At 51.8% G+C, this 27,447-nt stretch overlaps 2 protein-coding genes and 2 long non-coding RNA genes across 4 annotated transcripts in view; 2 read left to right on the top strand and 2 right to left on the bottom strand.

Moving 5' to 3' along the window:
• LOC145543640 (epididymis-specific alpha-mannosidase-like) overlaps positions 1-10,368 on the top strand; it is a 35,260-nt gene extending 24,892 nt beyond the window's left edge. The window contains exons 12-20 of the mRNA XM_081585858.1: positions 574-765; positions 1,262-1,514; positions 2,626-2,736; positions 2,814-3,006; positions 6,495-6,632; positions 7,764-7,771; positions 8,327-8,431; positions 8,784-8,904; positions 10,131-10,368. Coding sequence (XP_081441984.1) covers positions 574-765; positions 1,262-1,514; positions 2,626-2,736; positions 2,814-3,006; positions 6,495-6,632; positions 7,764-7,771; positions 8,327-8,431; positions 8,784-8,904; positions 10,131-10,228 — 1,219 coding nt within the window. The 3' untranslated portion in view covers positions 10,229-10,368. The remainder of the gene's footprint in view (positions 1-573; positions 766-1,261; positions 1,515-2,625; positions 2,737-2,813; positions 3,007-6,494; positions 6,633-7,763; positions 7,772-8,326; positions 8,432-8,783; positions 8,905-10,130) is intronic.
• LOC145543672 (uncharacterized) lies at positions 298-2,820 on the bottom strand. Its single transcript, XR_014080956.1, has 2 exons — positions 2,635-2,820; positions 298-2,218 (listed from the first exon to the last, which is right to left on the bottom strand). It is a non-coding gene; the product is annotated as an uncharacterized LOC145543672 (long non-coding RNA).
• On the bottom strand, positions 4,619-6,010 carry LOC145543688 (uncharacterized). Its single transcript, XR_014080968.1, has 2 exons — positions 5,912-6,010; positions 4,619-5,767 (listed from the first exon to the last, which is right to left on the bottom strand). It is a non-coding gene; the product is annotated as an uncharacterized LOC145543688 (long non-coding RNA).
• A 6,556-nt stretch (positions 10,369-16,924) lies between the features above and the next one.
• Positions 16,925-27,447, top strand: part of LOC145543708 (epididymis-specific alpha-mannosidase-like) — a 38,955-nt gene continuing 28,432 nt past the window's right edge. The window contains exons 1-4 of the mRNA XM_081586178.1: positions 16,925-17,080; positions 18,520-18,666; positions 21,571-21,676; positions 27,002-27,174. Coding sequence (XP_081442304.1) covers positions 16,943-17,080; positions 18,520-18,666; positions 21,571-21,676; positions 27,002-27,174 — 564 coding nt within the window. The 5' untranslated portion in view covers positions 16,925-16,942. The remainder of the gene's footprint in view (positions 17,081-18,519; positions 18,667-21,570; positions 21,677-27,001; positions 27,175-27,447) is intronic.

Here is a 27,447-nt window from a genome sequence, read left to right on the forward strand (position 1 = left end):
TATTTCTAGTGTGTGAGTCTAGGCCTAGTCACAGAAGCAGGCAGGACCTATAGGATCCAGCAGAGGTGATCAGGGGGAGAGTGTGGGGAGCAGCAGAAATGGGGTGCAGCCCCAGAACGTTCTGAGTCTCCCTGGTCTGAGCCCTGGTCAGGCTGGGAAAGGTGAAGTCAGAACTCAGGCCTTGGGCTCCGTCATCACTCAGGCCCCATACATCTTTCACCGCCACCAAGCCCTGGTGACTCAAACCTCCTTTCTGTCTCTCCAGATTGGCCTACAATGACGTATCATGCAATGAAATTATACCATATGGGGCCCTTGGCAGGCTGCCTTCTTTCACTTGTCATGTTTGTAACTTTCATACACGTTACAGGGTGAATGAGACCCCTCATTCCCCTTGAGGACTCAGTAATGCTCTGTTATATAGATACACCACTTTAGTTCTGCAGAAGCTGTCTCTGTTCACCCCTGGCTCCAGGCTGGCATCTCCATAGAGGCTCTGTGAGCCTGGTTCCAGCATGAGGATGACACGATGTCCGTCACAATGACACTGTTTTCTCTTTCCTCTCTGTGCAGACGGAGTAACCGAAAGGTATACATGACCCAGCAGTTCATGGAGTATCACGCAAACAGTGATGTCTGGCAAGTCCCCATTTCAGACAATTATGTGTTTACACCCCGTGGTAGAGCAGAGCCAGCGTGGGAGGCTGTGAGGATGGAGATCGTGGCGGGGTCGCTGGTGACTGAGATCCGGCAGCACTTCTACAGGTGAGGGCTGCCCCCCGGCTGTGCTCAGCACATGGAGGTGCCCACAGGAAGGCGAAGGAGGAAATGAGGGCCCATCCTTGCTTCAGACACCCAGCTCCTGGACCTGGGCTTGGCGCCTGGTCCTTCCTCCATGGAAGTTCGGTGAAGTCCTGAGCCGCTCCAGTCTCTGTGGTCCTGCCGTGCTTGCCTGCGCTGTGTCACCTTGGCGGCACCTAAGTCCAGAGGTGGGACAGGTGCCCGCAGTGACAGGGAGCGAGACAGGAGAGCAGTTCTTGTGTTTCCATTAGCAGGACAGACAGAGCCCCCAGGCCTGGTCGGGTAACCAGTCTTCAGAGGACAGGGTCCCTCCTGTTCTCTATTCCAAGCATGTTCCCTGTCCCCTGGCTGCAGGAAGGATGGAGGGAGGAAAACGGAAGGAGACGAGGGAAGAAAGGAGAAGGGAGGGGCGTCCAGAAGGCTCCCCGGGCTTGACCTACCCATCCTGCTTCTCCTGCAGGGAGGTGAACGACAGTGAGCCCACGTTCGCCATCTACTCCCGGCTGGCCCACAGGCCCCGGGGATCTGATGGGGAGCTGCTCTGCCATCGCATAGAGCAGGAGTACCGGGTGGGCCCCTTAGAGCTGAACCGCGAGGCCATCCTGAGGACAAGCACCAACCTGAACACGGGGCGGGTCCTCTACTCGGACAACAACGGCTACCAGATGCAGCGCAGGCCCTATAGGAACTACAAGAACAACACCATTGCTCGGGTACGCCCTGAGTTGTCCTGGGGTGTGGCTGCTGTAGACCCAGTCTTGATGGCCATTTTCCAGAAGGCAGGAGAGTCCCCTTAGGTCCAGAGCATCTCCAGAGCCCCGCTGCCCTGAGTCTGCCCCGAGGGCCTGTGGCCAGGTGTGTTCAGACCAGGTCTCAGAGCTCTGGGGCCGCCGCATATGAGCTGTGTCCCTGAGGTCTCCTGAGTGCACCGCGGGGCCTCCTCGGTCAGATGGATGACCGACTGGGGGTTGCTTGAGGATTAAGCACGTGGTGCCTGTCTAGGCCTGAACAGGGTGTGACCCTCCTTGGCTGCTCAGAGCTAAGCCACAGCCTGTCTTCCAGGGAGAGCTCAGCAGGGGCTGAACTCCAAAATCAATCAGCTCCCAGGGCCTCTCCCTCCATCAGCATGACCTCGGGCGAGTCCCTGGGTGTCTCTGGGCCTCGTTGATCTCCTGGGAAGAGAGCGACCTCCCCCAGAGCTGTGCTGAGGCCTGGGATGATCCAGGGGCAGCGCCGTGCTGGGCACCTCCTGAGCCTTCCTCTAGTTAGTTGTCTCTCCTTTCAGAGGGACCCGGAGAAGGGGTGTAGTTCCTCCCTGCTCTGTCTTCCCTGAGTTTCTGTCACTTCGTCTCTACAGCTGGTCTTCACACTCTGTGCCCTGGGCTCCAGAGTGTCCAGGGCTATCAGCCTAGGACATCTTGCTCCAAAATAGGAAAGAGCAGGGCTGTGTGAGTGCTTTCCAGCCCAGACACCATCCCCTTTCTATTTGGGAACCACTGGCTGGGGGCATCCCAGACTGGACTGGCACAAATGCCTCATTGTCTCCCTGCAGCAGGGGGACCTTTTGGGCACATTTTACAGGGGGAAACTGAGGCTTGGGCAGGCTGAGTCCCCCAGGGCATAAAGTCAGGAAGCAGTGGAGCTGGATTTGAATCCCAGTGCATCCATCTCAGAAGTCAGAGCCCCTACCCCTCACTACCATGCCACCCTAGCTGCTGCTGCGCCCATGCAGGAGGCCACCTGGGGCCAGAGGGAGACCCCGGGCCTGCTGGCTGACCTGGCCCACTGCCCCCACCACCAGCCTGCCAATGTTTCTGTCCACAGAATTACTACCCCATGGTGCAATCAGCCTTCATTCAGAGCAGACGAAGCAGGCTGGTGCTGCTGTCGGAGCAGGCACATGGCGTCTCCAGCCAAGGGAACGGGCAGGTGGAGGTAGGAGGAGGCCCCTCTGGTCACTCTCGGGCACCCCAGGGCCCAGGCAGACCCGGTCAGACAGCTGTCCCCTGCAGGTCATGCTCCACCGTCGGCTGGTGAACAACAATCCAGGAAACATCATTGTTGACCTCACAATGAATGACACCTCAGTTGTCCACCCAGTGTTCTGGCTTCTGCTGGGATCCAGGGCCCTCACCAGTGGCCTGCGCCAGAGGAGCGGGCTGGCGCTGCAGCACCGGCCCGTCGTGATGCTCAGAGAGATGAAAGGTAAACGTGCTCCTGTCCTCACTGCCTGGGGGAACCTACCTGCCCAGGGAGGGGGCTGAGCTGGTATTGACAGCTTAGGGTGAATGATGTTGATTTGTGATCTCTGAAGAAGAAGATTTAGCTTCAGGATCAGGGCCCAGGCTTGATCACTCAGACCTTTTGTGTGGCAAAGCCTCATTACACTGAAAAATGACAGAGAAAGTGTCTGACATAGACATCAGAAGGGGGAGGGGGAGAGCCCACTTGGTAGTCATATCAGGGCCTTACATATTTTCACCAGACCCACTCCCACAACAGACATCTTAAATTAACAAGGTTAGAACTAACAATAGAGGGGTCTTACCAGACCTACTGCCACAAGTCTTAAGATAACAAAAGACTAGTCAGAAGTTTCTTCTTAAGAAGGAGAAACATGTCCTGGAGCAGGATACATTATTGTTATATAATCATTAGTACAGAGTTTAAGGAGAAACATACAATTGAGCAAGATGAGTTGTTTGGTTTTGTAATCATTAGCTCTGGGCTTAAAGAAAGTCTTAAAAATTGTTGTCACAACAACTCAGAGTTTAAGTAAAAACATCTTTTGGGCCTAAGGCAAAGCAATGTAGGAAAAAATGTTTGTCCATTTCTTCTCCTCGAGGGCCCTGGACTGCTTATCAATCTACCTAAGGATTAACTCGGTCAGTACCTGCCAGGATCTGGGCTACTTTTGGGTAGGAAGGGACCAGAGTCCTCACACCCAAGCCCCTCATTTTAAATGTGGGCAACCTGAGGTGCAGAGGTTCAGTGAGTCAGTCAAGGTCATACAGCTAGTAGGTTCAGAGCTGGGACTTACTGCAATCCCCTCCTTACCTCTTTTCCCTCAATCTCCTCTATTTCCTTCTCTGAGGACACTTTCTACTTCTTCCTATGATATATGTCACCATTCAGGTCTGGTTGCTCAGCATTTAAAAGACTAGCTTTATCTGAATTAAGCGCATTGTCACCGAGTGAGGGAGATTCTATTCTATGTCCTGATCTGCAAGTTTTATGAGTTGCCTCTCCTGAGACTTCTATAAATTTCCTTCACTACAGTTGGGTATCATAGCTGAATAGTTGAACATGAAACACTTTAAACAATGAGTGCATTTGAAAGTATTTGAAGATGCTACTATAGAGAATCTTTTAAATTTTATAGACATAAACACAAAGTGTGTATTTGTCCATTCTCTCTACAGGCATACCTCAACATATATACTTTTGTTTTCTTTTTTCTTTTTTTTTTTTTTGAGCATTGAAGATATTGCATTGTTTACAAATTGAAGGTTTGCTGCATCTTGCATGCAGCATGTTCGTCTGCACTGCTCTTTCAACAGCATTTGCTCAGTTCACATCAATGTATCACATTTTGCTATTTCTCACAGTATTCAAACTTTTTCATTATTACTATAATTGCTATAGGATTAGTGATCTTTGTCATTGTTCTTGCAGAAAGATTGCTAATCACTGAAGTCTCACCTGAGGTAACTTTTTTTTAACAAGAAAGCCTTTAAAATCTAATGTATATATAAACTGTTTTTCTTAAACATAATGCTATTGCACACAATAGATTATAGTAAAGTGTAAACATAAATTTTATATGCACTATGAAACCAAGACACTCATGTCTGGCTTTATTACAATGTTTGACTTATTTCAGTGGTCGGAGTCAAACCCACATTAATTCCAAATTTTGCCTGTAATCAGGCAAAATAACCTGTTTTTTATTTCTCATCACTTGCAGAAGTTTTGATGAGGGCGTGATTTTAGGTTTTCCCTGTTTGAGATTTAGGCTAGACCTTCATAAGGCATTAGCAAGAAGGTGGGTGCTAGCTGACTCATTCACTGAGCATTTATTGAGTACCTGCCGTATGCTGCAGATTGTACCTGCATTTGACCCAGCTCTTGTCCTGAAGGATTTCTCAGGGGCTGTACGGGGGTACAAGTCATGGGGATCCAACTTCAGGGTGAATAGGGATTAGAGGTCACAAGGGACCTGATGTCCGTATGTTTGGTGGAGTTTGCAACACCAGACCAGGTGGTGTACAGTTATCAACTTCAAGAGATAACAGTTGATGTTCTCTTGTTTGGAAGTAAAGAAACTGAAGGGGCAGGTACTTGGGCTGGGTGTGGGGAAGCAAGTGGAATGGAAGGACAAGCTGGACAAGAGGCTGGGGCAGGAGGGAGACAGTGCCGCTCCGGGCCTCTCAGGAGCAGGTGCTCATGTCCATCTCTTCTGGGACTGTCAGGAGCTGCCTGCCCAGCCATGCCTATATCCAGGGGCAGACTCCGAGGAGAGGGACGGGTTTGGCCAGCTGGGCTGGGGCTGCTCCTGTGTCAGTCAGTGGTTCCTTCCTGGCAGCAGAGAGGATGTTGCCGTGGTGAGAAAGCTCCATGGCTGTGGTCAGCTCCACCCACGGTCCCGTCCATGGCTGTGGCCAGCTCCGTCCACGGTCCCATCCATGGCTGTGGCCAGCTCCACCCACGGTCCTGTCCACGGCCGTGGTCAGCTCCACCCACGTCCCGTCCATGGCTGTGGTCAGCTCCGTCCATGGTCCCATCCATGGCTGTGGTCAGCTCCACCCACGGTCCCATCCATGGCTGTGGCCAGCTCCACCCACGTCCCGTTCATGGCCGTGGTCAGCTCCGTCCATGGTCCCATCCATGGCTGTGGTCAGCTCCACCCACGTCCCGTCCATGGCTGTGGCCAGCTCAGTCCCAGATTCGGCCCTGGGCTCTTCACCTGCACAGAGAGAAACCAGAGGTGCTGAGACGGAGCAAGAGGAGCCTTTGTTCCGGGGCAGACGCACCTGAGGGAAGGGTAGCGTGTATTGGTTCCTCGGGTGCTGGGCCCTTCATGCGGCTGTCCCCTCCCTCTTCCTGTCACCTGAGCTGCGCTGTCTGCAGACCTTGTTTCTCCTCTCGTCTGGGAGGTGGCTGTGAACAGCTCTGGGGCGGAAGGAACTGGGACGCCTGAGTCAAGGTCAGAGATCCTAGGAAAGGCTCTGATTGGCCCTGATCGAGTCACATGACCCAAGCCCGACCAATCACTGAGGCCTGGGAGCTGTGAGGGATGGCGGCTCCAGCTGGAGCCCAGAGTTGAACGGAGCATCTCCCGGAAGAGGAGGGCTGAGTCCGTCTGGGCAGAGGCAGCGATAGATGACAGCACGGAGCTGGCGTCTGAGACCTTGTTCACAGAGCAGGTCTCTGTGTGAACTTGCTGCAAGTTCTGGAAGAAATGGTGTCTTCTCTCTGGTCCCATCTCCCAGTCTGCAGTATGAACCGGCTGGACCAGAGATTCACGGCAGGCTGGGGCTTTTGCACCAACAGGTGCTTCAGGCTGCCTGCCCTGTGGGCCACAGGCGGGAGGGAGTGAGATCAGATGAAGTGGGGGACTTAGGTGGCGAGCTGTGAGTGTCAGGAGGAGAGTTTGGCCCAAAGCCTCTCCTTGTTGTCCATCTGCCTTGCAGAGACTGCCCGGCATGGCTCAGGCTCCAGGCAGCAAGAGGCTGTGACGCTGCCCCCAAGTGTCCACCTGCAGATCCTCAGCATCCCCGGCTGGAAGTACAACTCAAACCACACAGAGCATCTGCGGACTCTCCAGAAAGGTGCGGCAGGTGTTCAGGTGTCCAGACTCATTCCTTCCTCCACAGGTCAACCAGGTCCCCCAGCCCATCACTGGACAGAGGGGCTCTCCTCTGAGTCATCCAGGCTCTTTGAGGTCCTGCTTCTTCCAGGGTCTTCTCCTGGAGCCTCAGACACTGGTGTCCCACCTGTATTTTGGGCTCAGGCATGACTTTGATGAGGTTCCATTCATGCCTTGAAAAATGATTCTAATGTCAGGCACTGCAGATTGAGCCATGGATGACACAGGAAACATCCCTGGGCTCAGTGGGCCCCTGTCTACAGAGGGAAGCAGCCAAGTCATCAGAGAGCAATGACAGTGATCCAAGGAAAGTCCCAGCTGGGCATCACTGAGGGCTTCCTGGTGGAGGCAACACCTTCCAGAAATGAATAGGTCCTGTACCTCTTACCTGCCCCTTTAGACTCTGAGCAGTTCCAGGGCAGGACTGACTGTGCCCCAGCCACCGCTGTGTCCCCAAAGCTGCACTCAGGGCCTAGGACGTTCCCATATAAGTGTCAGCCCAATTAAGGAGGAACAGAAAGAAGTCAAGATCAGACGTCACCTTTGTGCCTGATAAACTGGATGTTTGAAAGACTGGCTCAAGCCTGCAGCCACATGGCTTCCTGACCCTGACCTCCAGCATCCCTGCACCACTGCCCACCTGACACATATGATGGGGTGGACGGGGTTCCCAGCAGCAGCAGAGTCATTTGGCTCCCACTTGTGTGTGTATGTGTGTGTGTGTGTGTGTGTGTGGCCAAGCCACTGAGAAAGCACCTCCTGGAGGCTGCTTGTACTGAATGAAGTAAAAGAGACACGGGCTGGGCCAAGCAAGACCCTCTTCCTAGGAAGGTGAGTAAGTGGCCGAGTGAGGGAGCGCTGGTGATGGCAGGAGGGCCGCCTACCTCCCCAGAAACATACAACCCCATTATCATCATCACCTGCATCACCACTGTCATCATCTCTAGCTACATTTTCCAGTGCCAGAAATTCTTCCTTGATTCTAGAGCTCCAGTCCCTAACTCCATCACTTGAATGGAGACAAGAGACTTTGCAGACCTCCTATGCTGCAGTAACAAGGAGCCCACAGCATCACTGTCCTCCCACAGCACAGGTCATTTTGTCCTCGTGTTCTGTGGGATCGGCAGGATGGCTCTTCTCATTTGGTCTCAGAGGACCAGCAGATGGAGGCTATATTACACCACATTTCCTAGGTCTCAGTGGCAGAAATAAGCTTCTATGAGACGTGACACATCACATCTGCGATGGTGCCTCATCTTCAGGGTTACGAGGCCACACTCCCCTTCACAGGGGCCAGGGCAGAGAGAAAGTTCCAGAGAACAGGAAGCTGGAGGGACAGGCCCAATGAGGACCACACCAGTGAACAAGAACAAAGAACTTCAGACGTCAGCACCAGCCCCAGTGTGGGTGGTGGGAGGCGGTAGCTTTGGCTGCACCTGGGTTGGAATCCTCCCCCCTCCTTCTTTATGCACACCAGCTGTGTGTCTGGGCAAGTGCCTGCCCCTCTCTGAGCCTTGTTTGTCTCATCTGCAAAGTGGGGCTGTGTTAGCTGCCTCGGAGGGAGGTTGAAGATATGAAACGGAGGTGAGAGTGTAAAGTGCCAGGCAGAGACTGTTGTCCTCATGGCCACCTTCCTTCTGTCCCTAAGACCGAAAGCACAAGGCCAAGGCAGACCTCCGCCGTGTCCTGCTGCGGCTCCAGCACCTGTATGAGGTGGACCAGGACCCCGAGCTGTCTCAGGCTGTGACGGTGAACCTGCAGGTAACTTGCCCCTCCCGTGTCCTGCTCCGACATCACTGAGTCAGGCCCCCAGGAGGAGGCCCCCTCGGGAGACACACCCTGGTGTTTGGGTGTTTGCTGGGGTGGCTCCATGTGCCCACCACCTGCTGGGAGTGCTGATCCAGCTGGCACTGGGAGGGGTCTGCTCCCCCCGGCCTCAGTTCCTCATCTGTAAAATGGGACTGCCCCTCCTCCAGCAGGGGCTTGCTCTAAGTGAATGTGGGCCATGCTGGGCCCTGGGCCCTGGGTCCTGGTGCGGCCACCCTTCTTCACCAGGTTCTCGGCTCATATTTGGGGTCCGGGTGCTCACCCCTCCCTATTCTCTGTCCTGAAGTCTGTGCTGCGGGGACTGGGCTCCGTGGCGTCCGTGGAGGAGCGCTCGCTCACAGGGACCTGGGACGTGAGTGCGATGCATCGCTGGACCTGGAGCACGCAGGACCCTCCTCGCCACAGAGGTTCGGACACCCTGGTCCTGACCGTGCCCCGGGTCCCCAGCCTGACCCCAGCCAGATCCCAGCTCTGCCCCTAAGGCCTGTGTGACCTTGAGCTGGCCGTCCTCCTTCTCTGGGTCTCAGTCTTCCTGAATCAGCCACAGAAAGTTATAGACTCTAGGCTTCAGGTCAGTCTCCACATGCCAGAGCTCCACACAGGTTGTGTGTGTGCGTGTATGTACTTGAGTGTCCAAGACTACAACACTCTGAGGCCTTGAGTGAGCCCCAAACTTTAGGTGCACCCCCAGGTGTTCTGACAGTTGCCCTGCTGTGCGTTATTCTGCACATGCACAGATTGCTTCTTGCCTGGAAATATTTGCCTCTGCTGTTCCTTCTGCCTGGAAAGCCCTTGTCCCTTTATCTGGGCAGCCCCTGACTCACTCCGCCAGGTCAGGGCTGAGTCAGGAGCCTCCCTTCCTCTCCGCTCTCCCTCAGATCGCTCAGTCCCATTTGTCTCCTGTTTTGGCTACTGCACATGGCATAGTCTGGCTACATAAGTAGGCACCTGGTCAATGTATGATAGACAGATAGATGAAGGGATGGTTTGATAGAAAAAAAGATGGAAGAAAGGAAAAAAAGTAGGTGGATGATAGACAGGGTCAATGGTTGAGTGATGGATGGATGGAAAGATGAAGGAAGGAAGGAAGGAAGGAAAGAGGACGGAACATGGACTGTTGTGTGGATGGAGGTTGAATAGATGGATAGGAGGATGCAGGATGGAGGTCAGTATGAAAGGATGGAAGAGTGTGTGGTGGAAGATTAGATGTTTGTATGTATGGATGGATAGAGGGATGGATGGACGAGCAAGTTTCATCCCAAGGAGGAAGCCTAAACCCCAGGGTGTGACCCCTCAATGGAGCCCATTGAGATCAAGGGCAGGGCCCCCTCATGGCCTCAGTGAGAAGGCTCTCAGGCACATATATGGGGCCACAACCCATGGAGATACGAGGCCAAGTGGGGCCAGGGCCCCCTGTACCTGCCTTGACTGTGCTGTGCCCTCAGGGGAGGCCAGAAATGAAAGAGGCCCCCTGGCAGTGGAGTCCTGTCAAGAGGGGGCAGCTGAGGGCTGTGATCACAGTGGGAGCCACAGACGCAGCAGGAGCCATGTTGCGAGGGGGATGCTGGGAGGAGGGGACCTGGGGAAGCAGGTGGTCCAGGGGCTGTGCTGGACAGACCCTCTCTGCTCCCAGGCAACTCCAGTCGTCCCTCACCACCCCCAGGAGGCCCCGAGGTCACCATCTACCCAAAGGAGATCCGGACGTTCTTCATTCACTTTCAAGAGCGGTGAGCCCTTGGCAGATTCCTGGTCCCGGGACACAGGAAGGCAGCCTAGAGGGATGAGGGGAAAGCTGCCAATCTTGTGGGCTAATGGCAGGAAATGGATGGATGTGAGGTGTTCTGACTTCTTAAATAAAATCTCATTAAAGACCTGTGTCTTCCCCTGCCCACTGGAGCTGGCAAGTTCTCTCTCTCCTCTCCTGTCACAGACGGTAGCTTCACACACGCTCACACTCCTGCTTCACTTGCAAGTCAAAGCCAGGAAGTTCTCCCAAAGACAGAAAGAATAATCCCAGTGATATCAGAATGCCTGCATCCTGCCAGATCTCAGCAAGTCCACCAGTGTTAACATTGGCCCTTCTGGGTTCTGGGCACCTTCATAGGCTCATCCCAGGGTGGAGATGCCCCTGCTGTGGCAAGACCATGCCTAAGATATACGGGAGGGACCTACAGCACTGACCTACTGACCTGGGTGTGTGATGCCAAGCTGTGCGTCCAACCTCATACTCTTCCCCTGACCCCTGGGAACACCTGCCCTACAGGAAGGTCCTCCAGCTCGGGCCACCGAGAGAGAAAGGAAACCACACAGCAATGGGAACACGGGACACCCAGTGTAAGAATTATTAATATTAAAGGTAATATTCATGCCCATGTTTGTGTCCAAATGATTGAAAGCATTCATCAGCAAGAAACTCTTTTTTGTTCATTGCTCATTTGATAAGTTGTGTCCAACTCTTTGCTACCCCATGAATTGTAGTTAGACCAGGCTCCTATCTTCCAGTATCTCCTGGACTTTGCTAAAATTCATGTCCATTGAGTCAGTGATGCTAATCTAACCATTTCATCCGCTACCACCCCCTTTTCCTCCTGCCCTCAATCTTTCCCAGCATCAGGGTCTTTTCCAATGAGTCGGCACTGTGTATCAAGCAGACAAAGTATTTTAGCTGCAGCTACAACATTGGTCCTTCCAATGAAGAGTCAGGGTTGATTTCCTTTAGGATTGACTGGTTTGATCTTCCTGAAGACCAAAGGACTCTCAAGAGTCTTCTCTAGCATGACAATTCAAAAGCATGAATTCTTTGGTGCTCAGCCTTCTTTATGGTCCAAGTCTAACATCTGTACATGACTACAGGAAAAACCGTAGCTTTGACTAGATGGACTTTTGTTGGCAAGTGATATGTCTGCTTTTAAATACATTGTCTAGGTTTGTCATAGCTTTCCTTCCAAGGAGCAAGCATCTTATAACTTCATGGCTGCAGTCATGATCTGCAGTGAACGCGAAAATAAGATCTGTGACTGTTACCACACTTTCTCCTGATATTTGTCATGAAGTGATGGGATCAGGTGCCATGATCTTAGTTTTTTAAAATGGAGGTTTTCAACCCAGCTTTTTCACTCTTCTCTTTCACCCTCATCAAGAGGCTCTTAGGTCCTCCTAAATTTCTGCCCTTAAAGTGGGAACATTTGAGTATCTGAGATTGTTGATTTTCCACTGGTAATGTGGATTCATCCAGTCTGGCATTTCGCATGATGTACTATACACATAAGGTAAAGAAAGAGGGTGACAATAAACAGTCTTGTTGTATGCATTCCCCAAATTGGAACAAGTCCATTGATCCATATCAAGTTCCAACTGTTGCTGCTCGACACGTTAGGTTTCTTAGGAGATAGGTGAGGTAGTCTGATATTTTCATCTCTTTCTGAATTTTCCGCAGTTTGTTGTGATCTACAGTCAAAGGCTTTAACATAGTCAATGGAGCAGAAGTAGATGTTTTTCTAAAACTCCCTTGCTTCTGAACGCAAATTAAAAGCAACATTATTCACAATCACGAAATGGTGGACACAATCAGTGTCCATCCATGATAGCTGAATACTCCAAACTCACCATATGTACACAGTGGAATATCACTCAGCCATAAAAAGGAACAAGTATTATGCTTTGAAAACATCAAACTGAATAAAGGAAGGCAGACAAAAAGGATACATACTGTGCAACTACGTTTATATGAATGTCCAGAATCAGTAAATATTTTAGTATATTAAAAGCACCTGGGACTCCACAAAAGATTTCATCAGGATATAATCCATTTCACAGTGTAAGGTAATCACTATATGAAATTTCCTGCTTTGGAATAAAAAGAGTTGGACCACAAAGAAGGCTGAGTTCTGAAGTGTTGATGCTTTCAAACTGTGGTGTTAGAGAAGACTCTTGAGAGTCTCTTGGACAGCGGGGAGATCCAACCAGTCCACCCTAAAGGAGATCAGTCCTGGGTGTTCATTGGAAGGACTGATGTTGAAGCTGAAACTCCAGTATTTTGGCCACCTGATGTGAAGAGCTGACTCACTGGAAAAGACCCTGATGCTGGGAAAGGCTGAAGGCGAATAGAGAAGGTGGCGACAGAGGATGAGATGATTGGATAGTGTCACCGACTCAATGGACATGAGTTTGAGAAAACATTAGGAGGTAGTGGACGACAGAGCAGCCTGGTGGGCTATAGACCACGGCGTTGCAAAGAGTTGGACATGACTGAGCAACCAACAATTTCAACACTTTTCTTTTTCCAACCTCAAAGATGGAAAGGATAAGGACTTAAGTAAGGGAAGCTAAAGTCCTATGTTTAGGAACCTAAATACCTATGTCTTCCACAGGAACAGCTAACATGGTTGTAGCCACCAAGATTCACAGTATCTTAAGGAGCTCCCTCTGGTATCATAATTTCAGGACCAGAAACAGCAGCTGGCTGAGGACTCTGTGCCTCCTGGTGGCCATTATGAGAAAGAGCAGGACGTGGGAGAGGTTTTGAGCTGGGGTGAGGGGGACCCTCCTGGAAGGGTTGGCGCAAGAAGGGGGGAGGGAGAGATAGTAGGAGGAGATGACCATATGGAAACGTGTGGATGCCCTGTAGCTGTGTCCTCTGTGCCCAGGTACCTCACTGGGATCGTTTGCCTTAGTATAAAGCCCATTTTACAAAGAGAAATTAAAGGGGAATGGGTAGAGAGGAAGGTTCTCAAACTGTGGATGTTTGACTCTGCTCTGAGAACCTTTTCCTTCTCCCCATTCCCCAAACGCCCTCTGCTTGGGGCAGCGATGGCTGCACTCCCCTGCTCCCCAAGGATGCCCTATAGAGGAGGACAAAGCCCTGGAAGCCAGATCCAAGGAGAAAAATAGAGGTGCTTCCGGTGAGATCTTGACAGATGAGGACTGACCTTCTGATTCCAGCTGCCTCACCCAATGAGGGAACAATAATAACCTCCCCTCTGGACACTAAAGACCCTAAAGTGCAGGAGTGGATGGACTTGAATACCCTGCCTGCCCCTCCACGAGCCCCAGAGCGAGATTAGAGGGGAGATGGCCAGGGAGAGGGAACAGGTGGAGTTATAAAGAGAGGAAGCCAGAGAAGAGAGAGAGAAATAGCATGCAAGACCCAGCCTCGCCCTGGCTCTCCTCCCACATCATGGCCCAGGACCAGCCATCTCCCCAGCACCCTCTCCCCTCCATCCCTCCTCCAGAAAGCCCTCCAGGGTCTTCAGAGCACAAAGCAGATTCTCCTGTGGGCAGAGCCACCGTGGCCGAGGCCTGTCTCTCTACAAGGAAATCGTTGGGGCAGCGCAACTCCTTTCCCTTCACCTCCCAGCCTGGTACACAGTCAGGGTTCAGTGGCTGTTTACTGATGAAAACTTGAGAACAGGACTCAGGGCAGCCTTGAGGCCTGGGGTGGGGTGGACCTGCTGTGTATGAGGAGAGTTATCTCTGTGGTCAGGCACTGGTTGGGCGCTTACATCGCCAACAGCTTAGTATCCAAACCGCCCTATGGACAGACCTACATGTGCCCACTGCACAGACCAGGAGCCCGGGGGACTGAGTCAGGCTGCAGGAGGTGTGCATTGTCCTGCTCCAGGGGTGAGGGACTGGCTCACACAGTGGGTGGAGGTGGAGTTGGGAGGAGCTGCTGAGCTGAGCTTTATATGCTGTGCTGTGGGAATCACCCAATCATCCAGGGTAGAAGGGGGACAGCCATGTCCATAACAGCTATATCCCTGGGTTCTTTATCCCAAAAGATCAAGAGGTCCTGCTTTGTCCCCAGTGCTGATCCAACAGAGGACAGAATGGACCCGTGTGAACCAAACACACAGGTTAATACAGAAAGATATTTATCAGTAAGTGTTGTGGAGGATGGATGGGAGGCCCAGAGAAAATCTCTCAGAGATGGGGAGAAATAAAGGAGGAATAGCAACCTGCCAGACAGGAAGTGGAGAAAGATGCTTCCCAGAAGAGGGACCAGCACCTCAAAGGGCCTGAGCTGGGAAAGGGCTCGTGCTGTAGGGAGGCCCTGACCCTGCAGCTGTGGTGCGGGGCGGACGGGGCTCCTTCCAGGCCAGGAGCACAGAGGCCAGGACACAGCAGAGGAAAAGGGTCATGAGGATGGGGGGAAGTGGACCTTCCAGCAGCTTCAGAGTGGATGGAGCAGAAGTGTTGAGAGGGGAGCCCAGGAAAGCAGAGGGGACAAGTGCTGGAGTGTCTAGATTCAGGCTTCGGGTCAGGTTCCCAGAGGGCAGACATGGGAGCTATGGAAGGTTGGAAGCTACAGGATGCCGGGTCCCTGCTGCTGTGGGAAGACGCTTGGCCCTGGGTGCAGCCCCAGGCAGCCTGCCCATCCATCCTGAGCCCCCAGGCTGGTCACAGGCCCTAGAGGACAGACAGCGCTGACGTCACAAAGAATACACGGAAATGATGCTGGCGGGACCGTCGTACAAACTCCTCCGCAGCACAAAGCACGGTCGGGCTGTTCTTTCTCTGGAACATCCACAGGTCACGCTTCACACTCTCACGAGCCGCCATGGCCCGGATCGGGGAGAGGTCACAGGCCGCACGCCCATGTGTGACACTGGGCACAAGCTGGCCCTGCTGTGGGGTCCTGCCCGCACCCTGCGTTCTTCGCACGGTGCTCGGGCTCGGTGTGGCGTTCACGGTGATTCTCACTGGAGCCGAACACAGTGCACCGGCCCCTTTGCTTGACAACAGTTTGCTGCCAGGAACCAAGGTCACGGGTCCCAGAACCTCCAGGAGCCTCTTCTGCTGGGTTACTGGGCACGGCAGAGCCCGATCCGGAAAGAACTGCTCCTGTGGGGAAGCCTGTCCCCGCAAGGAGATGCTGCCTTCTGTTGAAGGACGAGTGTGTTAATCCCTCAGTGATGTTTGATTCTTTATGACCCCCTGGACTGTAGCCCACCAGGCTCCCCTGTCCACGGAATTCTGCAGGCAAGAATACTGGAGTGAGTAGCCATTCCCTTCTCAAGGGGATCTTCCCTACCCAGGGATCAAACTCCGGTCTCCTGCAGGGCAGGCGGATTCTTTACCAGCTGAGCCATCTAGTGGTAAGAACCTGCCTGCCAATTCCAGAGACATAAGCGCTTCAGGTTTGACCCCTGGGTTGGAAAAATCTCCTGGAGGAGGGCATGGCAACACAGTCCAGTATTCGTGCCTGGAGAGTCCTGGGACAGAGGACCTGGAGTCCATAGAGTCCCAAAGAATCGGACGTGACTAAAGTGATTTAGCAAACACTCAGTGAAGGACAGCGAGCCCTTGAGGCTGTCACAGAATCTGCCCTAACCCCTAACTTTCTGGGAACCTTTTGGTCTCCAGATCTGTGAGATAATACATGTCTGCTGTTTAAGACCCTCAATGGGAGGAAAGTCCAGGTCAAGTCGGGTCAGGTGGGTACCACGGAGGGTGAGCAACACAGGATGGAGACCTCCTTGGAGACCATGTTCTCCCGATGTATTTGCTGGAGGAGAGGACAATGGGGCCAGAAGGGAGAGTGAGTCAGAGGTCTGGCAGCAATATTAAGAGCCACTCAGGCATTTGGGTGTCAGACAGAAGAGCCCACTCCCAGACCCCTGCTTCTGAGTCAGGATTACAGAAACCCCCAGGCAACACTCTGGCCCCTGCAGCTGCACCACTGTGCGAGCCGTCCTCCAGGAAGGAGACACCGCTGTTGTCATCTCCACTGCATTCCCTCTCGGGTCCCCAGCTCCTCTATGGGCGTCCCATTTTACAGATGGGCTGCTGAGTCCTAGAGGGTTTAGGCATCTTGCCAAGGTCCCTATCTATGCTTCAGACTTAATTCTGAAATTTTCAGGCCTTCTTGCTCCTGTATCAGCTGTGCAACCTTGGATAGTCAGGTCCTATTTGTGAAAGCCAACTTTCCTCCTTAAAAGAGCGATTACACTCCTATTGCAAGGCTCAGACTGGGGGTTTCATGTGAAGGAGAATGTATCAGGGCAGGCTTCCTGGTGGTGGCAGGCCCCACCCTGAGTGTTACATTTTGCAGGACAGTGTCAAGGGGCCAGTCCAGTGGGTTGGGAGCAGGGATGGGTAAGATGCCCAGTGGGAAATTCCGGGAGAGGCCTAAGGGAGGGGCATGAGGATTAGGGTGAGGAGAGCCAGGCCTGGCCAGAGGGAAGCTGGCAGGCTTCCCGGGGGAGGTGGTATTTGGGGTTTGGCTCAAGGCGGATGGTCAGGAACCCACAGATGGAGCAGAGTGCTGCAAGGCAGTGAGCGAGCGCCACCCGCCTGCCCTGCTCAGGTGACAGCACCTGTGTGGGTGTCACTCCTGGTTCCCTCCCCACTCCATCTGCCGAAGGGTGGTGGCCCAGCCAGCTGGCAGGAGGCCGGGCCCTGCAGGCAGGCAGACGTCCTCCAGCCCCTGTGCTGGCCGAGGAGATGGAGCCGCGGGGCTGGCTGCCTCTGCTCCTGCAGTTGGGCCTGATGTGGCCCCTGGGGGCTCTGCCTGAGCCCCGACTGAGGGTATTCGTGGTTCCCCACAGCCACATGGACGTGGGCTGGCTGCACACCGTACAGGTAGGTGCCCGAGTGACCCCTGCACACCTCTTGAAGCTGCGGTTCTTTCTCCATCTGGACTCCAGAGTGGGTTTGTGTCCTGGGTCTCTGCCATCATGGAGCTCGGCCTGGGGCCCATCTATACTTATCTATGGACTGGCTGTGGGCATCCCTGGTGGCTCAGATGGTAAAGAATCTGGCTGCAATGCAGAAGACACGGGTTCAATCCCTGGGGTAGAAAATGCCCTGGAGAAGGAAATGGCAACCCACTCCAGTATTCTTTCCTGGAGAATTCCATGGACAGAGGAGCCTAACAGGATATCATCCATGGGGTCACAAAGAGTCAGACACGACTGAGCAACTAACATGGACTGGCTGTGGTCAGTGGTGAGAATTGTCTCCAGCTGCAACGGATGGAAAGTGTTACTCGAAAATTTGTTGAGTGAATGAATGAAACAGGACCGAGGAAAAGAGGGAAAGACTGATTTCCATAAGTCTCTGGTGCAGGTAACTGAAATGATTACCCAGGCTTGCACAAGATCTTTTCTGGAAGGAGGAAGGAAATAAATGAATAGGACCACTCTGATCAGGGATACAATACTTTCCATGAGACGTTAATGAGTGAGTCGCTCATTTTAAAGGGAGTGGGGCAGCAAGAGGCCCTGAGGCTGAGTGCTGAGTCTGGTCCTGGCTCACCGGGCAGGCTCTGTGGGTGGTCACCCACCTGTGAGTGGAACTGCTGACGTGCGGGGAAGCATGCTCACCCCCCCAGTTTACAGAAGGGACACTGAGGCCCGGGGCAGGGGTGCTGCCCAAGTCAGCAGACATGGCCGCCTTGCCCGCTAACCCCCTGCCCAGGGCTCCTTGTATTCCTTTATCAGCATCTCTGGGCACCACGGGAGCCAGCCTGACCCAGACGGGAGCAGGCACAGGTCCATCCTGGGGGCTCCCAGCCTCAGGGGGAGGAGATAGATCCAGAGAGACGACTCTCAGGGTCAGCTCCTCTCAGCCTCAGCCCTTGACACATCCTTCCCCATCATTTCATCCCAAGAAGGCCCCTCAGGGTCCCCGGACCTCACTCCTGGGGCCCTGATGTCGACTGGTCTGTCCTCCAAGGCAGGGGTGGTCAGCACGTCCCTCTGGGCTGGGCTGGCACGTCCCTCTGTCACATAGAGTGTGTGTCTCCTCGTGACTCTCCTCAGGGGCAGGCTCCCATCGAAGGGGGTCCGCCCGGGTCCTTCTCTCAGTGCAGTGCTCACCGTCAGGCCAGCACAGAGTGGACACCGCGCTCCCTTGTTTGAGGAGCAGGGGATCTAGGGCAGGGCCTGGACAGGCTTGGTGGGAGTGCCAGTGGCCCCCGGACAGCGTGTCTCCCTGGACGTCCCTCCTCGGTCCCTGGTCCACGCCCTCTGGTTTCCCCCGCGGGTCTGGAGTGATTTCTCTCCCCCTCCCCACCCCAGGAGAGCATGCAGGCTTATGTCACCAACGTCTACAACTCCGTGGTGGAGGAGCTGACCCTTGAGAAGAAGCGCAGGTTCATCGCCGTGGAGCAGGAGTATTTCCGGCTGTGGTGGGATGGCGTCGCCTCGGACAAGCAGAAAGGCCAGGTAACGCTGCCGTCAGGGGGTCCTCACCAGGCAGGTGAGAGTGTCCCTGGGGGTCCCAGGAACGACCCTTCAGGAAGCCCCTGGGGTTGTGCTGTGTGTGACCGGGGCAGGGCTGCCTAAACCAGGAGGCCCCAACCCAGCTGAGCTGTGCCCAGGGTCTGTTTAGTACAGGTTTGTGGTCAGCCCCACGCCCAGGGGACAGGTTTGTGTTTGATCCTGCCTTTCTGGTTCCTCCTGAAAAGTTGCAGCTCTGGCAGCCCAGCCAGGCACTCAGCTGGTGTGAACGGGGTCACCTCTGACACAGGGCACAGCAGGGTAACCCTGTGTCCACACCCTCTGACTTCATTTATGAATCTGCGTGGCTGCCACGGATATACTGGAGCTGGGGCCATCCAGGGGTCCAGGAGTCCCTGTGGATTAACCTCCGGGTCCTGATTAACTCCATATCACAGGGGGTCAGAGGCCCCGGTCCACGGAGGGGCAGCCTGGGGCCAGATACTCCCCCCGTTCCCTGAGTGGTCACAGGTGGGGCTGGCTCTTCAGCTGCAGGCCTCACACCTCTTAGTAGGAGTGACCTCCCTCCTCAGAGAGGCTGTGCCCAGAATGCGCCCATGATATAAGCACCTAGGGTGCCTCTGGGGCTTGGTCCCCTCTAGGCATCGCCTTCCCTCAGAACAGTCGCTGACCGTGAAACTCAGAGGCTCAGCAGCCTGCTCAGGGTAGAGAGCTCAGACGGTGAATCGGGGTGTCCACCTGGTCCCCCAGAGGGGATGTGAACCTGCAGCCTGAGGAGCCGTGAGGACCAGCCTCCCATCTGATGGGCGCTGCCGCGTGCCAGGTGCTGGGCTCAGGTTGGTACAGGTTACTCTGCTGACTCCTCCCCACAGCCAGCACGGTGAGGACACTTATCCTACTGTACAGAGCTGGTCCGGGTTCAGAGAGGGCAGGCAACCGGCTCAAGGTCACACAGCTTATACCTGACAGGTGGGGTTCTGGATCAGTATTGTGAATCAAAGCAAAACTATCCCGGTGTCCATTGGGCAGTTCTTCCTTCTTTACATGGACACCCCCAGAGCCAAGTCCCTTAATCCTGTTCTCACAGTTAGGTCTGTGCTGGCTAAGACCTAGACAGGCAACTCAATAGTATGTCCCTGGAAGGTAGCAATTTTTCCTGAGTTGTTTGGGCTGAATCCCAGTGCCTGGATGGTGCCCAGCATGAAGCAGATGCACATTTAAAACAGTACATGGTAGGTGTCTTTCCACATTTCTCAAATGAATGATCTGCAAAGACAGTACTTTCAGATCCGATCCAAGCCACAGTCTGCCAAGAGTGTGGTGTGCTCAGTGTCACGGTCCGTGACTGTATTTATGTTCCCACTCTTCCCTTCTTTCATGGATGTATTTTATCTTCCAAACCGTGAGGTTTGCGGGATCTTAGTCCCCCGGTGGAAGTGAAGGTGAAAATCGCTCAGTCGTGTCCCACTCTTTGAGACCCCACGGACTGTATCCTGCCGGTCTGCTCTCTCCGTGGGATTGTCCAGGAAAGAATCCTGGTGTGGGTAGCCATTCACTTCCCTAGCGGATCCTCCCGACCCAGGGATCAAACCCGTGTCTCCTGCATTGCAGGCAGATTCTCCACCATCAGAGCCACCAGGGAAGCCCAGGAAGGGATCAAGCTCACGTCCTTGGCACTGAAAGGACGACCTACGTTCTGGACCACTGGGCCATGCTTTTCACGGTGTATTTTAAAATATTTGTTAGCCAATCATGTGACAATCTGAAGACCATTCTACAAAATAAGTAGCCTGATAGCCTCAAAATTATAAATCTTCTGAAGGCAAAAGAATGACTCAAGAAGTATTGTAAGTTAAAGAATGAAAAAGAGAACTGATACTAAAAGCAGATCATGAACCTAGATTGAATCTCGCATCAGAGAAACGACATTAGTGGAACAAGTGGCAAAATTTGAGTGAAGTTTCTTAATTCGATAGTAGGCTTATGCATAGGGATTCCCATGTGGCTCAGTGGTATAGAACCTGCTTGCCAATGCAAGAAACACAAGAGATGTGGGTTCGATCCCTGGGTCGGGAAGATCCCTTGGAGAAGGAAATGCCAATCCATTCCAGTATTCTTGCCCAGAAAATTCGATGGACAGAGGAGCCTGATGGGCTGCAGTCCATAGGATTGCAAAGAGTCAGACACGACTGTGTGACTGAGCACATATGCACATATTATTAATGTGAAATATTCCGAGTTTTGATCATTATATAGCAATTGTAATATTATTCTTATCAAAAACATCCTGAAGTAGTCAGATAAAGCATGCTGTTGCTAACTTGTACTTTCAAAAGGCTTAGGAGAAACATAATATGTGTAAGGACTGGGGTGGGGAGGGAGGTGGGAGGGGGGTCCAGGATGGGGAACACATGTAAACCCATTGCTGATTCATGTCAATGTATGGCAAAAGCTACTACAATATTGTAAAGTAAAAAAAAATTAAAAATATATAAATAAATTAATAAAAAAAATATGTGTAACGACATGTGGGAGTGTGGGGAAATAGATAAAAAATACTAGCAATGAGATAATCTGGAGAAGGATTTATGGGAGTCATGGGTACATTTCCCACAAGTTTTCCATAATGTTGGCATCATTCAAAAGCAAAAGGTGTGAACATATATATCTGTATATATGCCCGATAAAGCAGCAGGCATGGCCAGATGCTGTTCTCAGAGCTGGACACAGTGCTGACCAGGACCGACAGTGTCCTGCTTTTGCAGAATAAATGAGGCTGAGGGGTTTGAAGGAAGGACCATGAGATGCTATAGGCATGTGCCCAGCAAACACAACCAGCTCAGCCCAGGGGCTGTAACCTGGCCTTTTCTCTCTGCCCACCACGCCAAGGTCCGCCAGCTCGTGGCCGAAGGTCGCCTGGAGTTTGTCCTTGGAGGTCAGGTCATGCACGACGAGGCCGTGACCCACTTTGATGACCAGATCCTCCAGCTCACAGGTTCGGTTACCCTTCCCCAGACCAGGGCCCCTGTGGCCTCCTGCGGGGCTGGGACTGGGTGTCTGAGCCCTGGTCCTGGGCTCCATCTTCCCCTCTCAGCAGGAGACTGACCAGTCAGCACTGTGATTGCTGGTGCCGTGTCCATGTCTGTGTCTGAGTGCAGGGGATAAGGGTGTGGATTCTAGACCAGCCGGCCTGGCTGTCTCCTGACTCTGCTAATTCCCAACTCTGTGACCCTGGGCAAGTGATGCAACCTCATTAGGCCTCAGTTCCCTCCTCTGTAAAAGTGCTTGATAGTGATGGAAGATCTACCTCAAAGGGATGTTATCAGGATTAAATTGGGATAATTCCAGCAGAGCACAGAGTGGGGTTTGTACTGCTGTTCAGTCTCTCAGTCGTGTCTGACTCTTTGTGACCGCGTGGAGCAGAGTATACCGGTTTCCCTGTGCTTGACCATCTCCCGGAGTTGCCTCAAACTCACTGAGTCCATTGAGTCGTTGATGCCATCTAACCATCTCTTCTCTGTCACCCGCTTCTCCTCCTGCCCTCAATCTTTCCCAGCATCAGGATCTTTTCCAATGAGTCGGCTCTTCAATGAGTCGGCTCTTCCCATCAGGTGACCAAAGTATTGGAGCTTCAGCTTCAGCATCAGTCCTTCCAACGAATATTCGGGGTTGATTTCCTTTGGGATTGACTAATTTGATCTTGCTTTCCAAGATTTTCAAGAGCACCACGATTTGTAAGCATCAATTCTTTGATGCCCAGTCTTCTTTATGCTCCAAGTCTCACATCTGTATATGACTACGGGTAAAACTATAGTTTTGACTATGTGGCACTTTGATAACAAAGTGATGTTTCTGCTTTTTAATACAGTGTCCAAGTTTGCCATAGCTTTTCTTCCAAGAGAAGATTTAAGTTTTATCATATAAACTCCCCAGCCTGCAAAATGCAGCCTCCGGCCTCACTTTCTGGCCGCCTGTTCCTTCTACCTCCTGCTTCCCTTGACTTGCTCCCATAACAGAGCCTCCTGTGCTTTCAGAACAAGGTTTCCTGTTGCTTCCACCCAGACTCAGCTGAGGAGTCTCATGGTCCAGGCACTCTCCACTGGGGCCACAATCCTCGAGCACCTCCCGTCTTCACCATGAACTGCAGGTTGCTTCCGCAGTGACCAGTGTCTGATTCTTCTCTGGGTCCCCAGGACTTAGTCCAGGGCTGGCCAGGGCTGGTGGGCACAGAGGGAGGGAGAGAGCACTGACCCGTCCTCCTCCAGGTGCCCACAGCAGAGGCATCCCTCACCTCTGGTCTCAGCCCACAAAGCCCACCGTCCTGAACACTCCAGAGCTGACCCTGCTGGCCTAACCACAGCAGCCAGAATCCAAGCAAAGTCAGGACCCAATCACTGGGACAGGAAGGGCTGTGGACCCCTGGACTCTCCCCAGGACATCCTCTGAGGCTCCATTTCCAACACCAGCCAGGTTGTCGGGACCCTAGAGGATGAGTCTGACTTCATCTCATTATGACCTCCTGTTCTAAGAACAAGACATACACTTAATTCCTTCGGTCCTTCAGTCCAAGAAGCAGTCCTCGAGATGAGGGGTCTTACAAACTCCCGCTCATTGAGGTCGAATTTGAGGCTCAAAAGTTGCTGAATCTTACCTGAGTCCTGCAGCCAGCAGGTGAGGGTCTCATTCTGACCAAGCCCGGCCCAGTCAGCAAGGTGTTTGAGAGCTCAGCCTCTCTTACAGGAGGATGAACCAAGTGCTTGCCCATCTGTTCTTTCCTGGGGGCCTCTGAACAGCCTGGTGGCAAGTGGTGTTGTTCACAGCCCCATTTTCAAGAAGAGAAAACCGAGGCACGGAGAGCTGCAGGGATGTCCATGCAGCCAGCAGTCGAACCGGACTCCAGCCAGGCCCATCTGGCCCTGCTCTGTCTGTAACTTGTGCCCCCAGGTGTGGGTGTGGATGTGTATAGGGGGTAGGGGTGTACATCTGACTTTCAGCAGGGCCTTTTCAACCCATCATCCCTGATTTCCTGGACAACCACTTGTGGTTGTATCCACAGTGTGCCGTGGTTTCTCTGATGTGTTGGATGGGTCATGCTGGACCAAACCTCACTGGTCCTGGATCCATTCCCTCCTCTTCACCTTTGTTGAGCCCCTGCTGAGTGTTAGGCCCTGGACAGGAAGAATGAGGCCAGGAGGTCACCATGGGCTCAGGTCTAAGGTCAAAATGATTTCGTAGATAGGAGTCAGAATGGGCAGGATCTTGTTGGGAGAGGACAGGCCTCTGACCTTCTGCTGCTGTAGCATGGCTTCTCAGGCATGTCTTCTAAAAAATTTGTATTTAACTTTAATTGGAGGTTAATTGATTTATAATATTGTGTTGGTTTCTGCCTTATGGCAACATTAATCATTATACATATGTCTGGTCCCTCTTGAAGCTCCCTCCTGTCCACCACTCTAGGTTGTCACAGAGCACTGAGTTTGAGCTCCCGGTGTCATACAGCAAATTTCCACTGGCTATCTAATTTTACATATGGTGATGTAGACGTTTCAATGCTGTTCTCTCAATTCATCCCACCTTCTCCTTCCCCTGCTGTGTTCACAGGTGTGTTCTCTATGTCTGTGTCTCCATTGCTGCTCTGGAAATAGACTCATCAGTACCATCTTTCTAGATGCTGCACATATATGTGTTAAAGTACGATATTCGGTTTTCTCTTTCTGACTTACTTCACTCTGTATAATAGGCTCTAGGTTCATCCACCTCATCAGAACTGACTCAAATACACTTTTTTATGACTGAGTAATAGTCCATTGTATATGTGTGCCACAGCTTCTTTATTCTTTCATCTGTTGACAGACATCTAGGTTGCTTACATGTCCTACTTACTGTAAATAGTGCTGCAGTGAAAACTGAGGTCTCTGTATTTCTCTGTATTTCTCACTTTTTTCCCTGATGAGTCTCTCTAATGGATGGTCAGTTTTGTTTATCTTCTTAAAGAATCAGCTTTTAGTTTTTTTTTTTAATCTTTGTTATTACTGCCTTCATTTCTTTTTTAATTTGTTTCTGCTCTGATATTTATGATTTATTCCCTTCTACTAACTTTGAGTATTTTTGTTATTCTTTTCCTATTTGCTTTACATGTCAGGTTCGGTTGTTTATTTCATGGGTCTCTTGTTTCTCGAGATAGCCTTGTTTTGCTGTAAACTTCCCTCTTAGCACTGCATTTACTGAAACCCATAGGCTTTGAGTTGTCGTGATTTCATTGTCATTTGCTTCTAGGTATTTTTTTATTTTTCTTTGATTTCTTGAGTGATCTCTTAGTTATTCAGAAGCATATTGGTTAGCCTCCATGTGTTAGTGATTTTTACAGATTTTTTCCCCCTGTAATTGGTATCTATTCTTATAGCATGCGGTCAGAAAAGATGCTTGAAATGATTTCAATTTTTAAACTTTACCATGGTTTGATTCGTTATCTAAGACATGATCTGTCTTGTGCATATTCCATGTGCACTTCAGAAAAATGTGAAATCTACTGCTTTTGGATGAAAGGGTCCAACTGGTCCAATATATCATTTAAAGCTTCTGTTTCCTGTTAATTTTCTGTCTGATTGATCTGTCCATTGGTGTGAGTAGGGTATTAAATTCACCCGCAGTTATTGTGTTACTGTTGACTCCCCTTTAACAGTTGTTAGCATTTGCCTCATGTATTGAGGTGCTCCTCTGTTGGGTGCATATATACTTATAATTGCTGTATCTTCTTCTTGGATTGGCTCCTTGATCATTATGTGGGATCCTTCATTGTCTCTTGTAAGGGGCTTTATTTTAAAGTCTATTTTATCTGATATGAGTATTGCTGCTCCCACTTTCTTTTGCTTACCACTCGCACGGAGTATCTTTCTCCAGCTCCTCACTTTCAATCTCTGTGTGTCCCTAGGTGTGAGGTAGGTTTCGTGTAGATAGCATGCACAAGGGTCTTGTTTTTGTATCAATTCAGCCAGTCCCTGTCTTTTTGTTGGAACATTTAGTCCATTTATATTTAAGGTAATTATTGATATATATGATCCTATTACCATTTACTTTCTTGTTTTGGGTTTCTTTTATGTCTATTCTTTCTCTTGTGTTTTCTGTCTAGATAAGTTCATTTAGCATTTGTTGAAAAGCTGCTTTAGTGCTGCTGAATTCTGTTAACTCTTGCTTGTCTGGAAAGCTTTTGACTTCTCCTTCAAATCGGAATGCAATCCTTGCTGGATAGAGTAATCTTGGCTGCAGGTTTTTTCCTTTAATCACTTTAAGTATATCCTGCCACTTCTTTCTGGTCTACAGAGTTTCTGTTGAAAGATGTGCTGTTAGCCTTATGGGAAACGCCTTGGGTGTTATTTGTTGTTTTTCCCTCGCTGCTTTTAATATTTGTTCTTTGTATTTGAAGTCTGGCAGAGGTGGATAATGTTGCCATGACCTGTGAGACCAGTGATAAGTCATTCCTTTAGTCTGGGTCAGTGTCCCCTGAATGAAGTGAGGATTCTGAGTGTGGAATTAGGGGCCACCAAATCAGCATCCATCAGGCCTGCCTCCTCAGACAGACCATCCAGGGACAGGGTGTGCCCTCCACAGCTTGCTGACCCCCCGTCTCAGACCCGCCATCCCCAGGTCTTCCCCCTCCTCTCCAGCTGCTCCTTCTTGGCCTCCTCTGTTTCCCACACCCCCTCTGCTGCTCCCATTGGTCCCTGAGTTCTCAGAGCCCACCTCAAGTCCAACTACCTGGTGGACTTCATCACCTCCTCTGCACCAGACCCCAAATCTACTCCAGGCTCCCCCCAGCCTCCCAGCAGTCACCCACCTCCTGGATGGGCCTTGTTTGTGGATCTGATCACATTTCTGCCCCAGAACCCTGGCATCTTCTGGGCCGGAGCCAGTGTTCCAGCCTGGTGAGCTCATCAGTGAAGGGCAGTTTGACTTGGCACCAGGCACTTAAACTCTCTGAGTCTTTGTTCTCTCATCCTAAAATGCAGACTTTAGCCCCAGCTCAGAGTATTCAGATATCATATTTCAGGAGCATCTTTGGGAAGTTTAATCAATGACTTCTCAAATCTGAGGATTTCTGCAGTCACCTCGATTTCTGCACATAGGGATGGCATGAAACTCATGAATAAATAGATGAATATTTAGGTGATTCTGGGATGGACCGTTTGACTTCGTATCTGTTTCAGCAAGACCCTGCTTGGTTTGGAATAGAATTTCAGCCCTGGAGAAGGGCATGAGGCCTGAGAGAGTGAGGGGTTCAGGGGCCACCATTCAGTCACTCAGGAGCTTTATCCCTTTGCAGAAGGACACGGCTTTCTCTATGAAACATTTGGGATTCGACCACAATTCTCCTGGCAGGTGGACCCATTTGGTGCATCCGCCACGACCCCCACCCTCTTTGCCCTGGCGGGCTTCAATGCCCACGTCATCTCCAGGATTGACTACAACCTGAAGAGGGTCAAGCAGCATAACCGGGTGAGTGGTGAACCACATCTACTCATCCACGTTCTAACCATCAGAACTGAAAAACACTGCTGCACCTATAATGATCCATAATGAGCTCCCCATGTCTGGGGACATTCAAGCAGAGTTAGAGACAGCCTGGCTGGCAGGTCCTGACAGAGAATCCCGCCCTAAGGAAGGTCAGATGAAAGTGTAGGCAGGCACCATCTGGAGGGCCAGTTCTTCCACCTCCTGTGGCTTTGGGAGGTCAGGGGGAATCTTAAGGAGGAGGCAGGAGAGGGAGAT

This window comes from Giraffa tippelskirchi, chromosome 1 (genome assembly GCF_054371585.1).
Source record: "Giraffa tippelskirchi isolate mGirTip1 chromosome 1, T2T-mGirTip1v1.2.pri, whole genome shotgun sequence".
Lineage (NCBI taxonomy): Eukaryota > Metazoa > Chordata > Mammalia > Artiodactyla > Giraffidae > Giraffa > Giraffa tippelskirchi.